General features: G+C 48.8%; 1 protein-coding gene across 1 annotated transcript in view; it reads left to right on the top strand.

Moving 5' to 3' along the window:
- The window catches only part of GCH1 (GTP cyclohydrolase 1), a 48,376-nt gene continuing 30,596 nt past the window's right edge, over window positions 1-17,780 (top strand). The window contains exons 1-2 of the mRNA XM_079963030.1: window positions 1-731; window positions 16,142-16,251. Coding sequence (XP_079819156.1) covers window positions 386-731; window positions 16,142-16,251 — 456 coding nt within the window. The 5' untranslated portion in view covers window positions 1-385. The remainder of the gene's footprint in view (window positions 732-16,141; window positions 16,252-17,780) is intronic.

Genomic DNA, 17,780 nt, shown 5'->3' with positions numbered 1-17,780 from the left:
GCCGGGGGAAAGTCCGAGGGTGGAGCCGAGGGAAAGCCAGGGCCGGATCCTGACATCGGTGTTGTTTTCCCTCCTCCGTCGAGGCGCGCCACGCTTTTCCCTGCCGGAACACGCTGCGCCAGGAACTTCCCAACCTCTCCAGCGCCAAGGCGCACGGGTCACCGCTTTGGCGCACCGTCTCCAGCGCTGGAGACAACGCTGCGCTGAGGATCCGTGCGCTCCTCGTGCGTAGAAAGACTCGCCCCCTCCGTCTGAGACCGGGCACGGTCCCTCGGGTGTTCGTCCCTCCAGGGCTCGCGTCCTTTTGCGCGCAAAGTCGCCAGATCCAGCCCACATCTCCAGGGTTTTCCCTAGCCGCACGGACAGGTCTCCCGGTTCCGGAGCGATGGAGAAGGTGAAGCCGCGGGCGCTGCTGGAGCAGCCTCTGCGAGCCGCCAGCTACAACGGCTACGCGCTGGCGGAGAAGCCGCCGCAGGCGCTGCCCGGGCGCTCCTCCGCGGACGCGCCGCGCTGCCCCAAGGCTGCAGCCAGCTCTTTCGAGAGCTGGAGAGAGGAGCGCACCCGCAGCGAGGAAGACAACGAGATGAACCTGCCCGGCTTGGCCGCCGCCTACAGCACCATCCTGCGCGCCCTGGGCGAGGACCCCGAGCGCCAGGGACTCCTCAAGACCCCCTGGAGGGCGGCCACCGCCATGCAGTTCTTCACCAAAGGCTACCAAGAGACCATCACAGGTGAGCAGGGCTCCGGTGCCCGAGGGTGCACCTGGAGAATAGATCCCCGCCAAACTAAAAACAAAGCAGAATGCCCAGTGCTTTGCATCGCTCCTGTTCCCAACAGCCCTGTGGGGTAGTGTTCTGAAATTAGGGGCAATTTGAGCTGGCTGTAGTGTCCAGGTTCCAATAAATGAATGTGCTTAAAGGTCCTTTCAGGCACCCTCACTGTTCCCATGGGGTAGATTATAGCAGACTCTGTGCCTTCCAGCTGTTTTGGACTGCACTGCCCACTAGGCAGTGCTGCCCAGGGCTGGTGGCCTTGTTTTAGTCCGAAGCAACCAGAGGGCACCGGAATGGAGAATGGTTGGGGAAGAGACTTGCCTGAGGCCCCTTGAGGAGCTGGGATGAGGGCATCCGCGGGAGATTACAAAAGTGGGGAAGTGAATTTCCAATGAAATCATTGTTACTTTGGAAACACATTGGAATTTAAGAAGCTGGCTTCTACAGAGTCAAGATGTCTAGCTCAGTATGCCCACACTGACTGGCAGAAGCAGCTCTTCAGGATTTCAGACAAGGAGTGTATCCCAGCTATAACTGGAGATAATCATAATCATAATACAATAATTTATTATTTATACCCTGCCCATCTGGGTGGCTCCCAGCAGAATAATAATAACAAAGCAATAAAACACCAAATATTAAAAACTTCCCTAAACAGGGCTGCCTTCAGATGTTTTCTAAATGTCAGATACCGGTAGTTGTTTATCTCTTTGACATCTGATGGGAGAGCGCTCCACAGGGCAGGTGCCACCACCGAGAAGGCCCTCTGCCTGGTTCCCTGTAACCTCACTTCTCGCAGCGAGGGAACCGCCAGAAGGCCCTCGGCGCTGGACCTCAGTGTCCGGGCAGAACAATGGGGGTGGTTGCGCTCTGTCAGGTATAGTGGGCCGAGGCCGTTTAGGGCTTTAAAGATGCTTCCAAGGATTGGACCAGGTGCCCTCTGTAGGCTTCTCCCATTTTAAGATGACTTTAAAAGTTAATACTAAACTTCAGTTTTAATGAATGAAACAACTTTAAACTGCTGCGTCACTTTGTATGGCGCCGGCATAGCAAAGCAGCTAAGGAAACCAAGGCCCTGTTCACACTCCTGTTTAGTAGCTGTGTTGGGTTTTTAATCCCTGCTCACAGGACATCATCCAGAATGAAGGCATATCCTGTACTTTGTTGTGAAATAATACCAACTGGGGCATTGTTTCTCCAACCAGTTTAACACAGATCTGAGTCCCTAAGGCTAAAACCACTTTTAATCTCTAGACAAGGTGTGGACGCCTTTGCATAGGGTAAAGACATCTCCATCCCCAATAATGTCCCCTGGTGTGAACACACCTTCGGTTGTGAATTAGAAACTCCTGAGTGTGAATCTTAGCTCTTCCCCTGAACTCCGTCTGCAGTCTGGTCTCAGAGAAGTCTTCTCTCCCTCTGACTAGTGGCTCTCTAGGATTTCAAACAGGGCTGTTGTGTTTGGCCAATATATAAATAATAACATTATTATTAGTACTATGCACCCCAGGGTTCCCCAAACTTGGATCTCCAGCTGTTTTCAGACTGCAATTCCCATCAACCCTGACAGCTGGTCTTGCTAGCTAGGGATGATGGGAGTTGTAGTCCAAAAACAGCTGAAGACCCAAGTTTGGGAAACATTGGTGTATACACCAGCTAGCAGGGTTTCGGGTTGGGGTCTCTTTCAGCTGTGAGGATTGAATCTCCGAAATTTTCTGCATGCAAAAGTAAAGCCTGTCCCTGACCCATGACCCATTCCCTAAAAATAAATGATGGCTTAGAGCAGGCATGTCCAAAATCCGTTTCGGGGGCCTGTCAGATTAATCCGGCCCCTGTGGTAGTTTATTTCCTGGAGTAAAATCCTTAAAAAAGCCCAACAACTTTGCAGTAAAATCATAAAAAGAAGGAGCGTCTCCACACCCATCATTCTGCCCCGACGCTGAGGTCCAGCGCTGAGGGCCTTCTGGCAGTCCGCTCACTGCGAGAAGCCAGGTTACAGGGAACAAGGCAAAGGGCCTTCTTAGTAATGGCACCTGCCCTGTGGAATGCCCTCCCAGCAGATGTCAAGGCAATAAAAAACTACCAAATTTTTAGAAGACATCTGAAGGCAGCCCTCTTTAGGGAAGCTTTTAATGTTTAACAGACTACTGTATTTTAATGCAGTCAGAGTGGTCAGAGTGGCTGGGGAAACCCAGGCAGATGGGCGGGGTATAAATAATAAATTCTATTGGCCCTCACGCATGTTCACTTCATCAAATCTGGCCCTCTTTGAAAAAAGTTGGGACACCCCTGCTTAGAGTTACATGCCATTATAGCAAGTGCACTTGCCCCATGGGTTTGTGCAATGCTATTGTGATCTTGGTAGTTTTATTCTGGATCTTTTCCCCAACGATCCCTAGCATGGAATTCTCATTTTTCACAGCTGGGTCAAAATCTTAGTGGGTGGTGTGGCGTCCTCTGGGGCTGTGCTGCCGCCATCACCTCCCTCCAGCCGCATCACTGGGAGGGGCGAGGTGGAGGGGAGATCAGAGCAGAAATTAGCCGGGCACATTTTGCTACTGACAAAGGTCCAATGGCAACTACATGGAGACCACAGCTGGCAACCACAGCTTAAAAACCTCCAGCTTTGTTGTTTAATCGTTTATTTGTGTCCGACTCTTCGTGACCCCATGGACCAGAGCACGCCAGGCACTCCTGTCTTCCACTGCCTCCCGCAGTTTGGTCAAACTCATGCTGGTAGCTTCGAGAACACTGTCCAACCATCTCGTCTTCTGTCGTCCCCTTCTCCTTGTGCCCTCAATCTTTCCCAACTTCAGGGTCTTTTCCAGGGAGTCTTCTCTTCTCATGAGGTGGCCAAAGTATTGGCGTCTCAGCTTCAGGATCTGTCCTTCCAGTGAGCACTCAGGGCTGATTTCCTTCAGAATGGATCACTTTGATCTTCTTGCAGTCCATGGGACTCTCAAGAGTCTCCTCCAGCACCATAACTCAAAAGCATCAATTCTGGGACGAGTGAATTGTTGTAAGAGTTGCAGTCAAACAATGGACTCGTAGAATTGTTGAGCTGGAAGGGACCACAAAGGTCATCTACTCAAAACCACTGCAATGCAGGAATGTTTTGCCCCATGTGGGGCTAAAACCCATGTTGTAAACAAAATCTGCCCTTTTCTCCTTATGGGGTATCCAAGAGCCCATATAGAGTCCTTACGTAGGTTCCCTATTGGTAGGAGAAAAGAACAGAGGCCAACCAGAGAATATTGAGAAGCAAAGCAGCTAGTAAGCCTGATCTTTATTGATCTGTTGCAACAGGGTGCTCCCCTCAGATGCAGGAAAGGAGGAGGAACCCAGAACAATGGCGCGCGAGGCCTTATATAGACATTTTAAATTCCCTGCCGTGGAGCTCAAGACCACCCCTCCATACATCATACATACAGCACAGAAGGGGTGAAACCCAAGACCACTCCCCACATACCTACATTACAGAAAGGGCGGTCTACAGGAAATCTGAGTGCTTTGTTTACCTGTTTAATGGTCAATTGATTGGATTTCCTGGGTAGCCTGGCCAGTTTTTTGTAATGATAAATACTTAGTTCCTGAGCCAGGTCAGGCTCACACCCTATTCATATCTTAAATGTGCCCTTAAGACAGGATTTGTGAGGAAAGAGACAATGGGGAGGTTTCCCATTTTGACCTTGCAGAGAAATCATTTGCTCAGTTTGGGAATCAAAATGGTTTCAGGTCGGTCTTCCTGTGCTGATCTATGTACGTGCTTGGTTGGTACACTTATGAACATTTAACATATACCTAAGACCTCCAAATTCCTATCACACCCATGACCCTCAAGTTAAGAGTCTCATGCTCTACCACGTGAGCTATCCCAGCAGATTGTAGTTGAGATAATAGAATTGTAGCATTGTCACATTGAAAGGGGTCATCAAACCCAACCCTCTGGCGACTGGACATTCCATTGTGGAGACCATAACCCAGGTTTAAGGTGCAATTTGGCATCTAGCTTATACATCTGGGTTTCTAACACTGCTGCCAGGGTGCTTGCACCCAGTGACGGAGGACCCCGGGGCAGGACGAACCGCCCGGTGGCACACGTGTGACGTCTGTACGGACTGCGCATGCACGGCATCCCTTACGGAGTGCGCATGCGCGGCAGCCCGTGCGGTCGCCATGCGAGAGGCAGCCCATATGGACGCCATGTGCCCTCGGTTGCTCTACAGGTTGGGGGAGGCAGGGGCCCTCTTGTCACGCCCCCCCCAAGTGGCACACGGGGCGGCCCGCCCCCTCTGTGTCCCACTTCGTACGCCCCTGCTTGCACCACACCACCAAACTTGTCGCTGCCCTGTCAGGTTAGCAGTGCGGATAAGGTCAGGTGAGTGCCGTAATCCCATTGTTCATCAGGCTACCCACTCCCAATAATAACTCTTTTTCATGGTCAGTCACCACCAGTACAGACCACATGAGCATACATGCAAAGTTGGGATGTGGGTGGTGCTGTGATCTAAACCACTCAGCCTCTTGGCTTGCCAATCAAAAAGACGGCCATTCGAATCCCCGTGACAGAGTGAGCTCCCGTTTCTCTGTCCCAGCTCCTGCCAACCTAGCAGTTCGAAAGCACACCATTACAAGTAGATAAATAGTTACCGCTGCAGCGGGTAGGTAAATGGCGTTTCCGTGCGCTCTGGTTTCCATCATGGTGTTCCATTGCACCAGAAGCGGTTTAGTCCTGCTGGTTGCATGACTCGGAAAGCTGTCTGTGGACAAACGCTGGCTCCCTTGGCCTGAAAGCAAGATGAGCGCCGCAACCCCAGAGTCGCCTTTGACTGGACTTAACCATCCAGGGGTCCTTTGCCTTTTTTGTTGTTTACATGTAAAGTGAGTTGGGTATTTTGTCCCAATCACTTTGCCCTTGCTTGCATTTTTGTCCGTCCTTGACAGGAGCCACACCAGGGCAAATTCAGAACCGCTTTCGACGAAGGCGTAGCGAGGCAAATGGTTCAAAATTCTTGCTCTGCGTTAAACCACAGGCTTTGGAGTTAGCGCTGCAGCTGCCTGCCACTTGTCAGTTTGTTTGCCTTTTTGTGTCGTAAGGTCTAGCCGTGCGCACTTAGCTGCTGAGCAACCAGCACGAACCAATAAAGCGACAATAGTGACAGCTTCTCCTTACTGACTTCTGCCTGGTGAACCACCTGGAAGTGCATTGCAGATCACTGTTTTGAGAATCACTTGCGATTTTTAATCAGTGGTGCAGCTCCCTTGGTGTACCACTTTGCCTTTTCTAGATTTGATACTTGAGAACAGTTGATCATGGATCTGAACACAGGTGAAGTGATCTTAAGGGACTCTCAGGATCTGGTGCCAGATGTAAATGTTGTTGAACCAAATGCAGATAGTGACCTTAGTGCTATCAAATTCAATATATATATAAACAGGCAATTGCCAAGAAAGTCCAGCATATTTACATTTTACTTCAAAGGAGGAAACATCCCCAAGAAATTTGGGGAACTGGTAAAAGAGGAAGTTGAAAAGAGGAGTCAAAAGTGGTTAAATCTCTCTATAATGCTTGTGGTTATTGAAAGCCACAATATTAGAAGCCTGGCTAAAATATACACTGTATATCATTTGTTTGCTGCCTTTCCAAAGTTCAAAAACATGCTCAGGACAGGGCTGCTTCCAACATGAAAATACACATAACTGCAAACATAACAAAACTACTCATAAGCAATATCTGTTGTTGTTTAGTTGTTTAGTCATGTCCAACTCTTCATGACTCCCTGGACCAGAGCATGCCAGGCACTCCTGTTTTCCACTGCCTCCCGCAGTTTGGTCAAACTCATGTTCGTAGCTTCGAGAACACTGTCCCACCATCTCATCCTCTGTCGTCCCCTTCTCCTTGTGCCCTCCATTTTTCCCAACATCAGGGTCTTTTCCAGGGAGTCTTCTCTTCTCATGAGGTGGCCAAAGCCTTGGAGCCTCAGCTTCAGGATCTGTCCTTCCAGTGAGCACTCAGGGCTGATTTGCTTCCGAATGGAGAGGTTTGATCTTCTTGCAGTCTATGGGACTCTCAAGAGTCTCCTCCAGCACCATAATTCAAAAGCATTGATTCTTCGGCGATCAGCCTTCTTTGTGGTCCAGCTCTCACTTCCACACATCACTACTGGGAAAACCATAGCTTTAACTATACGGACCTTTGTTGGCAAGGTGATGTCTCTGCTTTTTAAGATGCTGTCTAGGTTTGTCATTGCTTTTCTCCCAAGAAGCAGGTGTCTTTTAATTTCGTGGCTGCTGTCACCATCTGCAGTGATCATGGAGCCCAAGAAAATAAAATCTCTCACTGCCTCCATTTCTTCCCCTTCTATTTGCCAGGAGGTGATGGGCCCAGTGGCCATGATCTTCGTTTTTTTGATGTTGAGATTCAGACCATATTTTGCGCTCTCCTCTTTCACCCTCAATAAAAGGTTCTTTAATTCCTCCTCACTTTCTGCCATCACATAAGCAATATAGAAAACATTAAAACCTAACCGAATAACTTCCACAGTGGATAGTTTTGTGCCAAAGGATTTGTGCAAAAGAGACAAGTGTGTCCGTCTGCCTTGAAAGTGGCAGAATAAAGCCTGACTCTGCCCCCCTTGTTTCCACTTGCACTGTGTGCAATCACAAATGTGAATTAAATTAGACCTCTTTTCTCCGCTGCCAATGTTGATGGAGGAACTAGCAGATGCTTTCCGAACAATTGATTCCATTTGGGGCTCGGCGCATGATTCCAGACCTCATTAGAGACACTGATGGCAGAAGCAAACCTTGTTGCCTCTTGTACGTCACTCTTCTTGTAAATACCGTTTTGGCAGGAAAGTGGAGTGAAGAAAGGCTGCAATTTCAACCAGGTGTCTCTTAAAGCCTTTTATTGCCTCTGAATGATCTGCCGTGTCTTCAACTTGTTTAAACTGTCAATACATTGGGGGAAAGTGCCTTAATTTGACTCTCATGAAAAGTAAACTTGCCAAAGCTCTTTTTTTATTTTTCAGAATTTTTTAAAAAAACGTTGGCACAATTTTCTGTTTTCTTTTTCACAGCTAAGCTGTGAAAAAAATATGAGGGGGAACAAGAAAGGAGTAAAATGTTGTACAACCAATAATATTTTCTTCTGAAGGCAAGTTTCGTTCTGTAGTGTTTATGTTGATAGCTATAAGACTTCCTTGCAAGTGCTGTTGATGAAGCAGAGAATGGGGGAAACGCAGGGTGCCCCCCCCTTTCGATGGGAAGTTACTTTGATGCGAATAGTCATTCTACCATGGTCAGACCCCACCTGGAATACTGTATCCCGTTCTGGGCGCCACAGTTTAAGAAGGATGTTGACAGGCCGGAATATGTGCAGAGGAGGGAGACCAAGATACTCAAGGGTCTGGAAACCAAGTTTTATAAGGTGCACTTGAAGGAGTTGTGTATGTTTAGCCTGGAAAAGAGGAGATGGACAGGAGACAGGATAGCTATCTTCAAATATCTGAAGGGCTGTCCAGCAGTGGAGCAAGCCGATCAGGCGCCTGGGGCAGTGCACCTGCCAGCCACCTGTGGGGCATGGCCAGCTGGGGCAGGACACTCTGCCAGGCCACCTGCCTGCTTCCTCCCACTCTGCTGCCCTACAGCTGAGGGGGAGGCAGTGGGCGGACCGTTTGGGCACTCAAGATGCTGTGTCACTCCCAGGAGAGACGCGTGGTTCGGACGCGCTGCAGGCCCCCACAGTGAGTGCCGCCCAGTATTTTGTCACCCCCCTCAGAGGTGACACCCGGGGCAACCCGCCCCCACCGCACCCCCCTTCCTCCGCCCCTGGGGATCTCACATGGAAGATGGAAGGACCTAACCCGATAGATTCAACTTACATGAAAGGCGATTCTAACTGAACAACAGGAAGAACTTTCTGACAACTGGTGCTGTTGAATGGTTTAACAGACTCCCCCTAAAGGTGGTGGACTCTCTTTCCTTGGAGCTTTTTAAACAGAGGTTTGGTGGTCATCCATCATACAGTTATCAAATCACCCTCAGTTGTCTTTTCTCCAGGGTGAATGTATATTATCACCCTTCTTAAACTGCTGTGCCTGTTGGGATTTCATTCCTCCCGTTGCAGGGTGTGTGATTGTTTTCATCACATGTCTGTGTTGACATCCCATACTGTTGGAGTCATGAGAACGGAAGTTCAGTTACACTGTTCTGTTGTACTATTGCTTTTCTGTTCTCTCTCGGAGACGAAGGAGGAGAGAGGAGCCATGATTTGTTTTGTTCTGTTTGGTACGTAATAAAGTAGCTTAGAAATCCACACCGCCAATGCCTAGCTGCTGCTTGGACTCTGCTATTGTACTGTGTGCACATATCTTTGGATATGTGTCACAGAAGCGCATTGGGAAAGAAGAGTGATGAATCCTCCCGAGGGTCGTTTGTGGGGGAGAACGTAGTTGCCTGGCATTCTCCAGTTGGTGCAAGAAGCCCAGTGAGGTCCAGTTCCGTGTACCTATGCACCAACAGTGCCCACAACTAGACACGGGCAAGATGGATCAACTGCCTCTTTTATTATGTTCTTAAGGCACCAAAGGATGTGCTGCCTGTTGCACTTGCTTGAAAATCCAATGCTCCGTTGGAGAAAATGTTCCAGCTAACATTTGTTAAAAAACCTGAAGCATTTTTGTTAGGGATTATAGGGAAAGATCTGCCAAAAAAGCTGAAAAACATCTTCATGTATGCGACAACAGCTGCGAGAATCCTAATAGCACAAGGATGGAAGACTGAAGAAATTCCAACTAAAGAATCATGGCAAGAAAAACTGATGGACTATGCAGAACTGGCAAAATTGACACATAAGCCACGGGGACAAGGATAACTGTGACTTTAAAGATGAATGGGAACCCTTTACAAAGGATTTGAAGAGGCAACAAAGTGAATTGGACTCATTGGCAGGTTTTGAATAAACATCACAAACTTTTTATTGACAATAATCAGTTAAATAATTTAAGGATTTATACAACTTTGTAACATGCAGAGAACAGCATTCACAGAGAAACCAAAGACTGGAACGGAGGGAAGTCAGGGGGGTGGGGGTGGGTGGGTTTTGTGTGGGAGGGTGGGGGGAGGGAGGAAACAGAGGGGAAATTAAGGATGACATGTTTTTGGATAATATGTTTTGTTTAAATCTTTAATAAAAATTATACCCCCAAAAAAGGAAAAAAGAAAATCCAATGCTCCCACGGGCATTGAAAAGTTAATGACCCCCGCCATAGAGGGTGCAACTCTTGCCAGTTATGTGAAATTTCCACCCACCCATTCATTGTACTTCTGAACTGGCCTTTTTCCAAGTCAGGGAAACTTAGAGAGTCCCATCCACAGAGGGCAGAGATGATGGGAGGCGAGAAGGCAAGAGTCAGGGGTTTTGAGGAGAGCCCTTTGGCATATGGGTTTGCGTAGGCACACATGCACCCAGTCTGAGCCCCTGTAAGCATTGCTGGCTCATGTTCCAGCTCTGGCATTTGAAGCAACTTCGTAAACTTCGTTTTGATTATTCCGGCTGTGGCTGGAGACTGCAAATGTACCAGAGAGCCAGCCATCCTAGCCGTTTTGTGTCTTCTGTTAACCTGCCCTAAAGGCTGTAAAGGCAGCATCTTCATCTTTTCCTTTTCGCTCGCCTCCCGAGCGACATTAAAGCCATGCAAATAGTTCCTATAGCAACAGGCTCTTTTACCTCTGACGCAAAGGCTCCAAATCATGGGCGATTCTCTTCCCTTCCTATTCAGATTTTATCTTCTCCCAACTGTTGCGATTCTCTCTTTCATCCAACGTCACGTCTGCCGATGGGGAGTTTGCACTCCACACGTGCTCTAAACGCCCCAGCGGCGCATGCTTTTATATTTGTTGTATGCAAATGCATTTCAGGGGGTTGGACTGGATGACCTTTGGAGTCCCTCCCAAAACATCACACAGAAGTTAAATTCTATTGAGTTCAGTGGGGCCTTGCTGTGCTTTTACCTGGGAGTAAGTCCTGTTGGACTTGATAATAATAATAATAAAATAATAAATTTTATTTATACCCCACCCTCGCCGGCCAGAGCCGGGCTCAGGGTGGCTAACACCAGTAAAATTACAGTAAAAACATAATACAAAAATGATCTTCAAGAATAATAATAATTGAATAATAATTGACCTGCGTCTGCGGGTCACAATTTGCCGCTTCTGCACATGCGTGTGACATCATTTTGAGTGTCTGCGCATGTGCGAGTGGAGAAACCCGGAAGTAACCCTTTCCGGTACTTCCGGGTCGCCGCGGGACGCAACCTGAAAAGACATAACCTGACTGTGGTTCTAAATCTCCTTGGCATCTGATGGGAGGGCATTCTGCAGGGCGGGCACCACTGCTGAGAAGGCTCTCTGCCCATTGTTGTTGTTGTTGTTGTTGTTGCTTCCAACTGTGGAAGCAGAGCATAGTCAAAACGGCTAGTACCCACCGATTACCTCACCTTCATGAATTTGTCCAGTCCTCTTCTAAAGCCATTCAAGTTGGCAACCATCATTGCCTCCTGTGGCAGAGAGTTCCACACATTAACTCTGCACACTGCATGAAGACACCTTTTATTTATCTGTCATAGAATCATAGAATCATAGAATCATAGAGTTGGAAGAGACCACAAGGGCCATCAAGTCCAACCCCCTGCCAAGCAGGAAACACCATCAGAGCACTCCTGACATATGGTTGTCAAGCCTCTGCTTAAAGATCTCCAAAGAAGGAGACTCCACCACACTCCTTGGCAGCAAATTCCACTGTCGAACAGCTCTTACTGTCAGGAAGTTCTTCCTAATGTTTAGGTGGAATCTTCTTTCTTGTAGCTCGGAACCATTGCTCCGTGTCCGCTTCTCTTCCAACGGCGAAGGTCCTGTGTGAGTGCCTAGAGGCTGTTGGAGGATGGATGACGGCTAACAGATTGTGGTTGAATCCTGACAAGACAGAAGTACTGTTTTTGGGGGACAGGGGGCGGGCGGGTGTGGGGGATTCCCTGGTCCTGAATGGGGTAACTGTGCCCCTGAAGGACCAGGTGCGCAGCCTGGGAGTCATTCTGGACTCACAACTGTCCATGGAGGCGCAGCTTAATTCTGTGTCCAGGGCGGCTGTCTACCAGCTCCACCTGGTGCACAGGATGAGACCCTACCTGCCTGCAGACTGTCTTGCCAGAGTGGTGCATGCTCTAGTTATCTCCCGCTTGGACTACTGCAATGCACTCTATGTGGGGCTACCTTTGAAGGTGACCCAGAAACTTCAATTAATCCAGAATGCGGCTGCTAGACTGGTGACTGGGAGCGGCCGCCGGGACCACATAACACTGGTCCTGAGAGATCTGCATTGGCTCCCAGTACATTTCCGAGCACAATTCAAAGTGTTGGTGCTGACCTTTAAAGTCCTAAACGGCCTCGGTCCAGTATATCTGAAGGAGCATCTCCACCCACATTGTTCAGCCCAGACACTGAGGTCCAGTGCCGAGGGCCTTCTGGCGGTTCCCTCATTGCGAGAAGCCAAGTTACAGGGAATCAGGCAGAGGGCCTTCTCGGTAGTGGCGCCTGCCCTGTGGAACACCCTCCCTTCAGATGTGAAGGAAATAAGCAGTTATCCTATCTTTAAAAGACATCTGAAGGCAGCCCTGTTTAGGGAAGTTTTTAATATCTAATGCTGTATTGTTTTTAACATTTGATTGGGAGCCGCCCAGAGTGGCTGGGGAGACTCAGCCAGATGGGCGGGATATAAATAAATTATTATTATTATTATTATTATTATTATTATTATTATTATTATTCCAACATTCTGCTTCATTTGCTGCCCACGAGCCCTGGCGCTAGGCAGTGGCGTAGCGTGGGTTGTCAGCACCCAGGGCAAGGCAAGTAATTTGCGCCCCCTAACCCATGGATTTGCGCCCCCTAACCCATGGATTTGCGCCCCCTAACCCTAACCCCCAGATGTTGCGCCCAGTGCGGCTGGCCCCCCCTGCACCCCCTACGCTACGCCACTGGAGCTAGGAGAGAAACCTTTCTCCCTCCACTTGCTCTGGAGGCCTTTGAAGTCCCCATCAGTCACACAGCCGGAGCTGATGGACGGGAGTTGTGATGCACAACGTTTGGAGGGCACCACGTTGGCAAAGGTTGCCTTGCGGGAAGGGAGTTGGCCAGAGGCAAACGTAATCTGCCCTTTGTACTCTCTTGGAAGGCCTCCCTGCCCTCCCCCCCCGCCTTCTCCAGACACTTCCTGGTGATGGACATGACAGAGGAGCCGAGAGCAGCTCCATCCCTGGTCGCTAGGGTTACCTGCCTCCATCTGGCTGCGCACAGGAAATTAAAATCACCCGCAAGAGCATATCACTATCAGCCCTAAATGGCAGCCCCAAGCATCGGTGGCCGTGTTTGCGATGGGTGTCTGTGCGTCTGTGTTTGTGTCACAGGAAGCTGTAAAAGAAAAGGCGTCTAGCACAGCTGTAGGTTTTTTTATATTAGCTTTTGAGTCACTGGGAGACGGGGCGGGGAGCTTTCGATGGGCTTCGAGGGTGGGGACCGCTGCCCGAAAGCCCTTTTGTTCTTATTCAGATTGGCTCTTGCCCAGGAACTGTGTAAAAAGTACAAAATGAAGTCCAGCTATGCCTTGATGCACAGAATTCCTTTCCTTCCCTCCTTCCGGATGGCAGGTAACCCAGAGGGGGAAAATTCCAGACGGCAGAAAATGTGCGATTCTGGTGCCGCCTCTTTCGACTTTCCCCATGTGCTTTACAGTTTGTTTGTTTGTTTGTTTGTTTGCTTTCACCATAGTCGTGTGAGGGAGGCAGCTGCTGTACCCATTTTACAGATGAAGAACTGAGACAAAGGTGTTGCTTGGTGAGGTCATGGCAGCCTCATTGCAAAAGGGATGCTTTTTAGAGCATCTACTTTTGTATGCCAGGTCCCAGGTGCAATCGCTGCCATTTCCCAGGAAGGACTTAGGAGAGTGCCCGGTCTGAAATAATAATAATAATAATAATAATAATAATAATAATAATAATAATAATTTATACCCCGCCCATCTGGCTGAGTTTCCGCAGCCACTCTGGGCGGCTTCCAGAAAAATATTAAAATACAATAATTCATCAAATATTAATAGCTTCCCTAAACAGGGCTGCCTTCAGATGTCTTCTAAAAGTCAGATAGGTGTTTATTTCCTTGACGTCTGTATCGTTCCGTTTTTAGTATATGTGCTGCTGAAGGGAGCAGAGTTATTGCCTTGACATCTGAAGGGCGGGTGCCACCACCGAGAAGGCCCTCTGCCTGGTTCCCTGTAGCTTTGCTTCCCGCAGGAAGGGAACCACCAGAAGGCCCTTGGCGCTGGACCTCAGTATCCGGGCAGAACGATTGGGGTGGAGACACTCCTTCAGGTATAGTGGGCAGGGTTGCTGCCGGTCAGTGTCGATAAGACTGACTTGGGTGGGTCTGTGGTCTGACTCTGTATAAGGCAGCATCCTATGCTCCTAAGCTGAGACACAAACTAAAATCTCACAGATCCAAGGCTAATGGGGTTCCTGGATCCTTTGCTGTTGCTCGAGGCTCAGGTGGTCTTGGTGGCCCTGAGTGCCTTCTATCAGCTTTAGCTGGTGGCCCAGCTACACCCCTATCTGGACAGCGATAGCCTAACTACTGTTGTCTGTGCTCTGGTAACCTCAAGGTTGTGGTTGTTGTTGTTTAGTCGTTTAGTCGTGTCCAGACTCTTCGTGACCCCATGGACCAGAGCACGCCAGGCACTCCTGTCTTCCACTGCCTCCCGCAGTTTGGTCAAACTCATGCTGATAGCTTCGAGAACACTGTCCAACCATCTCGTCCACAGTCGTCCCCTTCTCCTTGTGCCCTCCATCTTTCCCAACATCAGGGTCTTTTCCAGGGAGTCTTCTCTTCTCATGAGGTGGCCAAAGTATTGGAGCCTCAGCTTCAGGATCTGTCCTTCCAGTGAGCACTCAGGGCTGATTTCCCTAAGAATGGATGGGTTCGATCTTCTTGCAGTCCATGGGACTCTCAAGAGTCTCCTCCAGCACCATAATTCAAGAGCATCCATTCTTTGGCGATCAGCCTTCTTTATGGTCCAGCTCTTACTTCCATACATCATTACTGGGAAAACCATAGCTTTAACTATAAACACCTTTGTTGGCAAGGTGATGTCTCTGCTTTTTAAGATGCTGTCTAGGTTTGTTATTGCTTTCCTCCCAAGAAGCAGGCATCTTTTAATTTCGTGGCTGCTGTCACCATCTAAACTCAAGGCTAGATTACTGCAATGCATTAAACGTAGGGCTGCCCCTGAAGACTGCTTGGAATTTTTGGCTGGTGCAGAATTTGGCAGCCAGGTTGCTCATCGGTGCAAGATGGTGTGAGCATTTATCACTGATCCTAGCTGCCGGTTAGTTTCCAGGCCCAATTCAAAGTGCTGGTTATGACCTATAAAGCCTCAGGACCTCAATTCCTCAAGGACCACGTCTCCCCATAGGAATAGATCCAGACCCTGCAATTATCGTCTGAGGCCCTTCTTTGTGTGCCTCCTCCTCGAGAAGTCCAGAGGTTTGCAACACAAGAAAGAGCCTTTTCTGTGGTGGCCCCCTATTTGTGGAATGCTGTCCCCAGAGAGGCTCACAGTGCTATCATTACATGTCTTTAGGTGGAAACATTCCTCTTTACCCAGGCCTTTGGCCATTAAATAATCTATGGCCTGTTAAATGGGGGTGGTGGTTGTGGGGAGGACTGTTATTATTTAAGATGAATTTTAAGCCATATTTTAATTAATTTTTAATATTTTAATTTAATTTTAATTAATTAATTAATTAGAGAGCCGGTGTGGTGTAGTGGTTCAGAGCGGTAGACTCGCAATCTGGGGAACCGGGTTCGCGTCTCCGCTCCTCCACATGCAGCTGCTGGGTGACCTTGGGCCAGTCACACTTCTCTGAAGTCTCTCAGCCCCACTCACCTCACAGAGTGTTTGTTGTGGGGGAGGAAGGGAAGGGAGATTGTGAGCCACTTTGAGACTCCTTAAAGGTAAAGGGTAAAGGGACCCCTGACCATTAGGTCCAGTCGTGGCTGGCTCTGAGGTTGCGGCGCTCATCTCACTTTACTGGCCAAGGGAGCCGGCGTACAGCTTTCGGGTCATGTGGCCAGCAGGACTAAGCCGCTTCTGGCGAACCAGAGCAGCGCACGGAAATGCCATTTATCTTCCCGCCGGAGCAGTACCTAGGGTAGTGATAAAGCGGGATATCAAATCCAAACTCCTCCTCTTCCTCCTCCTCCTCCTCCTCCTTCTCTTCTCCTTCTCCCTCTTAATGTGCTTTGCTTAATTTCAGATGTACTAAACGATGCCATATTTGATGAAGATCACGACGAAATGGTGATCGTGAAGGACATAGACATGTTCTCGATGTGCGAGCATCACCTGGTTCCATTTGTGGGAAAGGTAATTTTTTACTTCCATCCCCTTTCTCACTTTTTTTTTTAAAACCAACCACACACAGAGAATGAGCAGGCGTATGAATTGGAATGTTTGGTTCACCAAAGCCTTTAGGGATTCCATCAGCAAGTTATCGCAGAAACGTAGAGTTGAAGAGCCGAAATTTACCCGCAGGGGTCATCTCTTCCATCTCTCCTCTGTCATGCAGGGCTCTCAGCTAAAGCAGCCATGGCAGATGGATGAAAAGAAGTGAAAAAAAGGAAAAGTAACATAGGCGATGTCTACGTTTCTGGGTAGACTTGTCTGAACAAAAATGTTTTAAGTGGGCGCCTGTTTGATACACGTTTGTTGTGGGATTAGCTGTGTGAGGATTATTGTTATTGTCTCGTTGATCTTTAATAATAATAATAATAATAATAATAATAATAATAATAATATTTCTTTATACCCCACCCTCCCTGGCCAAAGCCGGGCTCAGGGCGGCTAACACCAGTAAAATTACAGTAAAAACATAATAGGAAAAAAAACCAATTTAAAATACAGGTTAAGATGCAATTTAAAATGCAGCCTCATTTTAAAAGTAGCCCATAGATCAAGACCATAAGGGGAGGGAAACATAAGGGTCAGACTGAGTCCAAACCAAAGGCCAGGCGGAACAGCTCTGTCTTGCAGGCTCTGCGGAAAGATGTCAAGTCCCACAGGGCCCTGGTCTCTTGTGACAGAGCGTTCCACCAAGTCGGAGCCAGTGCTGAAAAGGTCCTGGCCCTAGTTGAGACCAATCTAACCACCTTGCGACTTGGGACCTCCAAAGTGTTGTTATTTGTGGACCTTAAGGTCCTCCGCGAGGCATACCAGGAGAGGCGGTCCCGTAGGTTCGAGGGTCCTAGGCCGCATAGGGCTTTAAAGGTCAAAACCAGCACCTTAAACCTGACCCTGTACTCCGCCGGGAGCCAGTGCAGTTGGTAAAGCACTGGGTGAATATGCTCCCATGGCAGGGACCCCGTAAGGAGCCTCACAGCGGCATTCTGCACCCGCTGGAGTATCTGGGTCAGCTTCAAGGGCAGCCCCGCGTAGAGCGAGTTACAATAATCAAGGCTGGAGGTGACCGTCGCATGGATCACTGTGGCCAAATCAGGGTGAGAGAGGTAAGGGACCAACTGCTTGATACGGCAGAGATGGAAAGATGCCACCTTTGCTGGGGCTGCAACCTGCACCTCCGTGGAAAGGGAGGCGTCAAAGGTTACACCCAAGCTCTTGACAGAAGGCGTTGGCACTAATTGAGCCCCCACATGATTGATTTGCATGTAAATCCCACCTTTTCCCTCCCAGGAGCTCAAGGAGACATACATGGTTCTCCCTCTCCCCATTCATAGAATCATAGAATCATAGAGTTGGAAGAGACCACAAGGGCCATCAAGTCCAACCCCCTGCCAAGCAGGAAACACCATCAGAGCACTCCTGACATATGGTTGTCAAGCCTCTGCTTAAAGACCTCCAAAGAAGGAGACTCCACCACACTCCTTGGCAGCAAATTC

This window comes from Podarcis cretensis (genome assembly GCF_951804945.1).
Source record: "Podarcis cretensis genome assembly, chromosome: 1".
Lineage (NCBI taxonomy): Eukaryota > Metazoa > Chordata > Lepidosauria > Squamata > Lacertidae > Podarcis > Podarcis cretensis.
The sequence above is the reverse complement of the archived record's forward strand: the minus strand, read 5'-3'. Positions and strand labels throughout refer to the sequence as shown.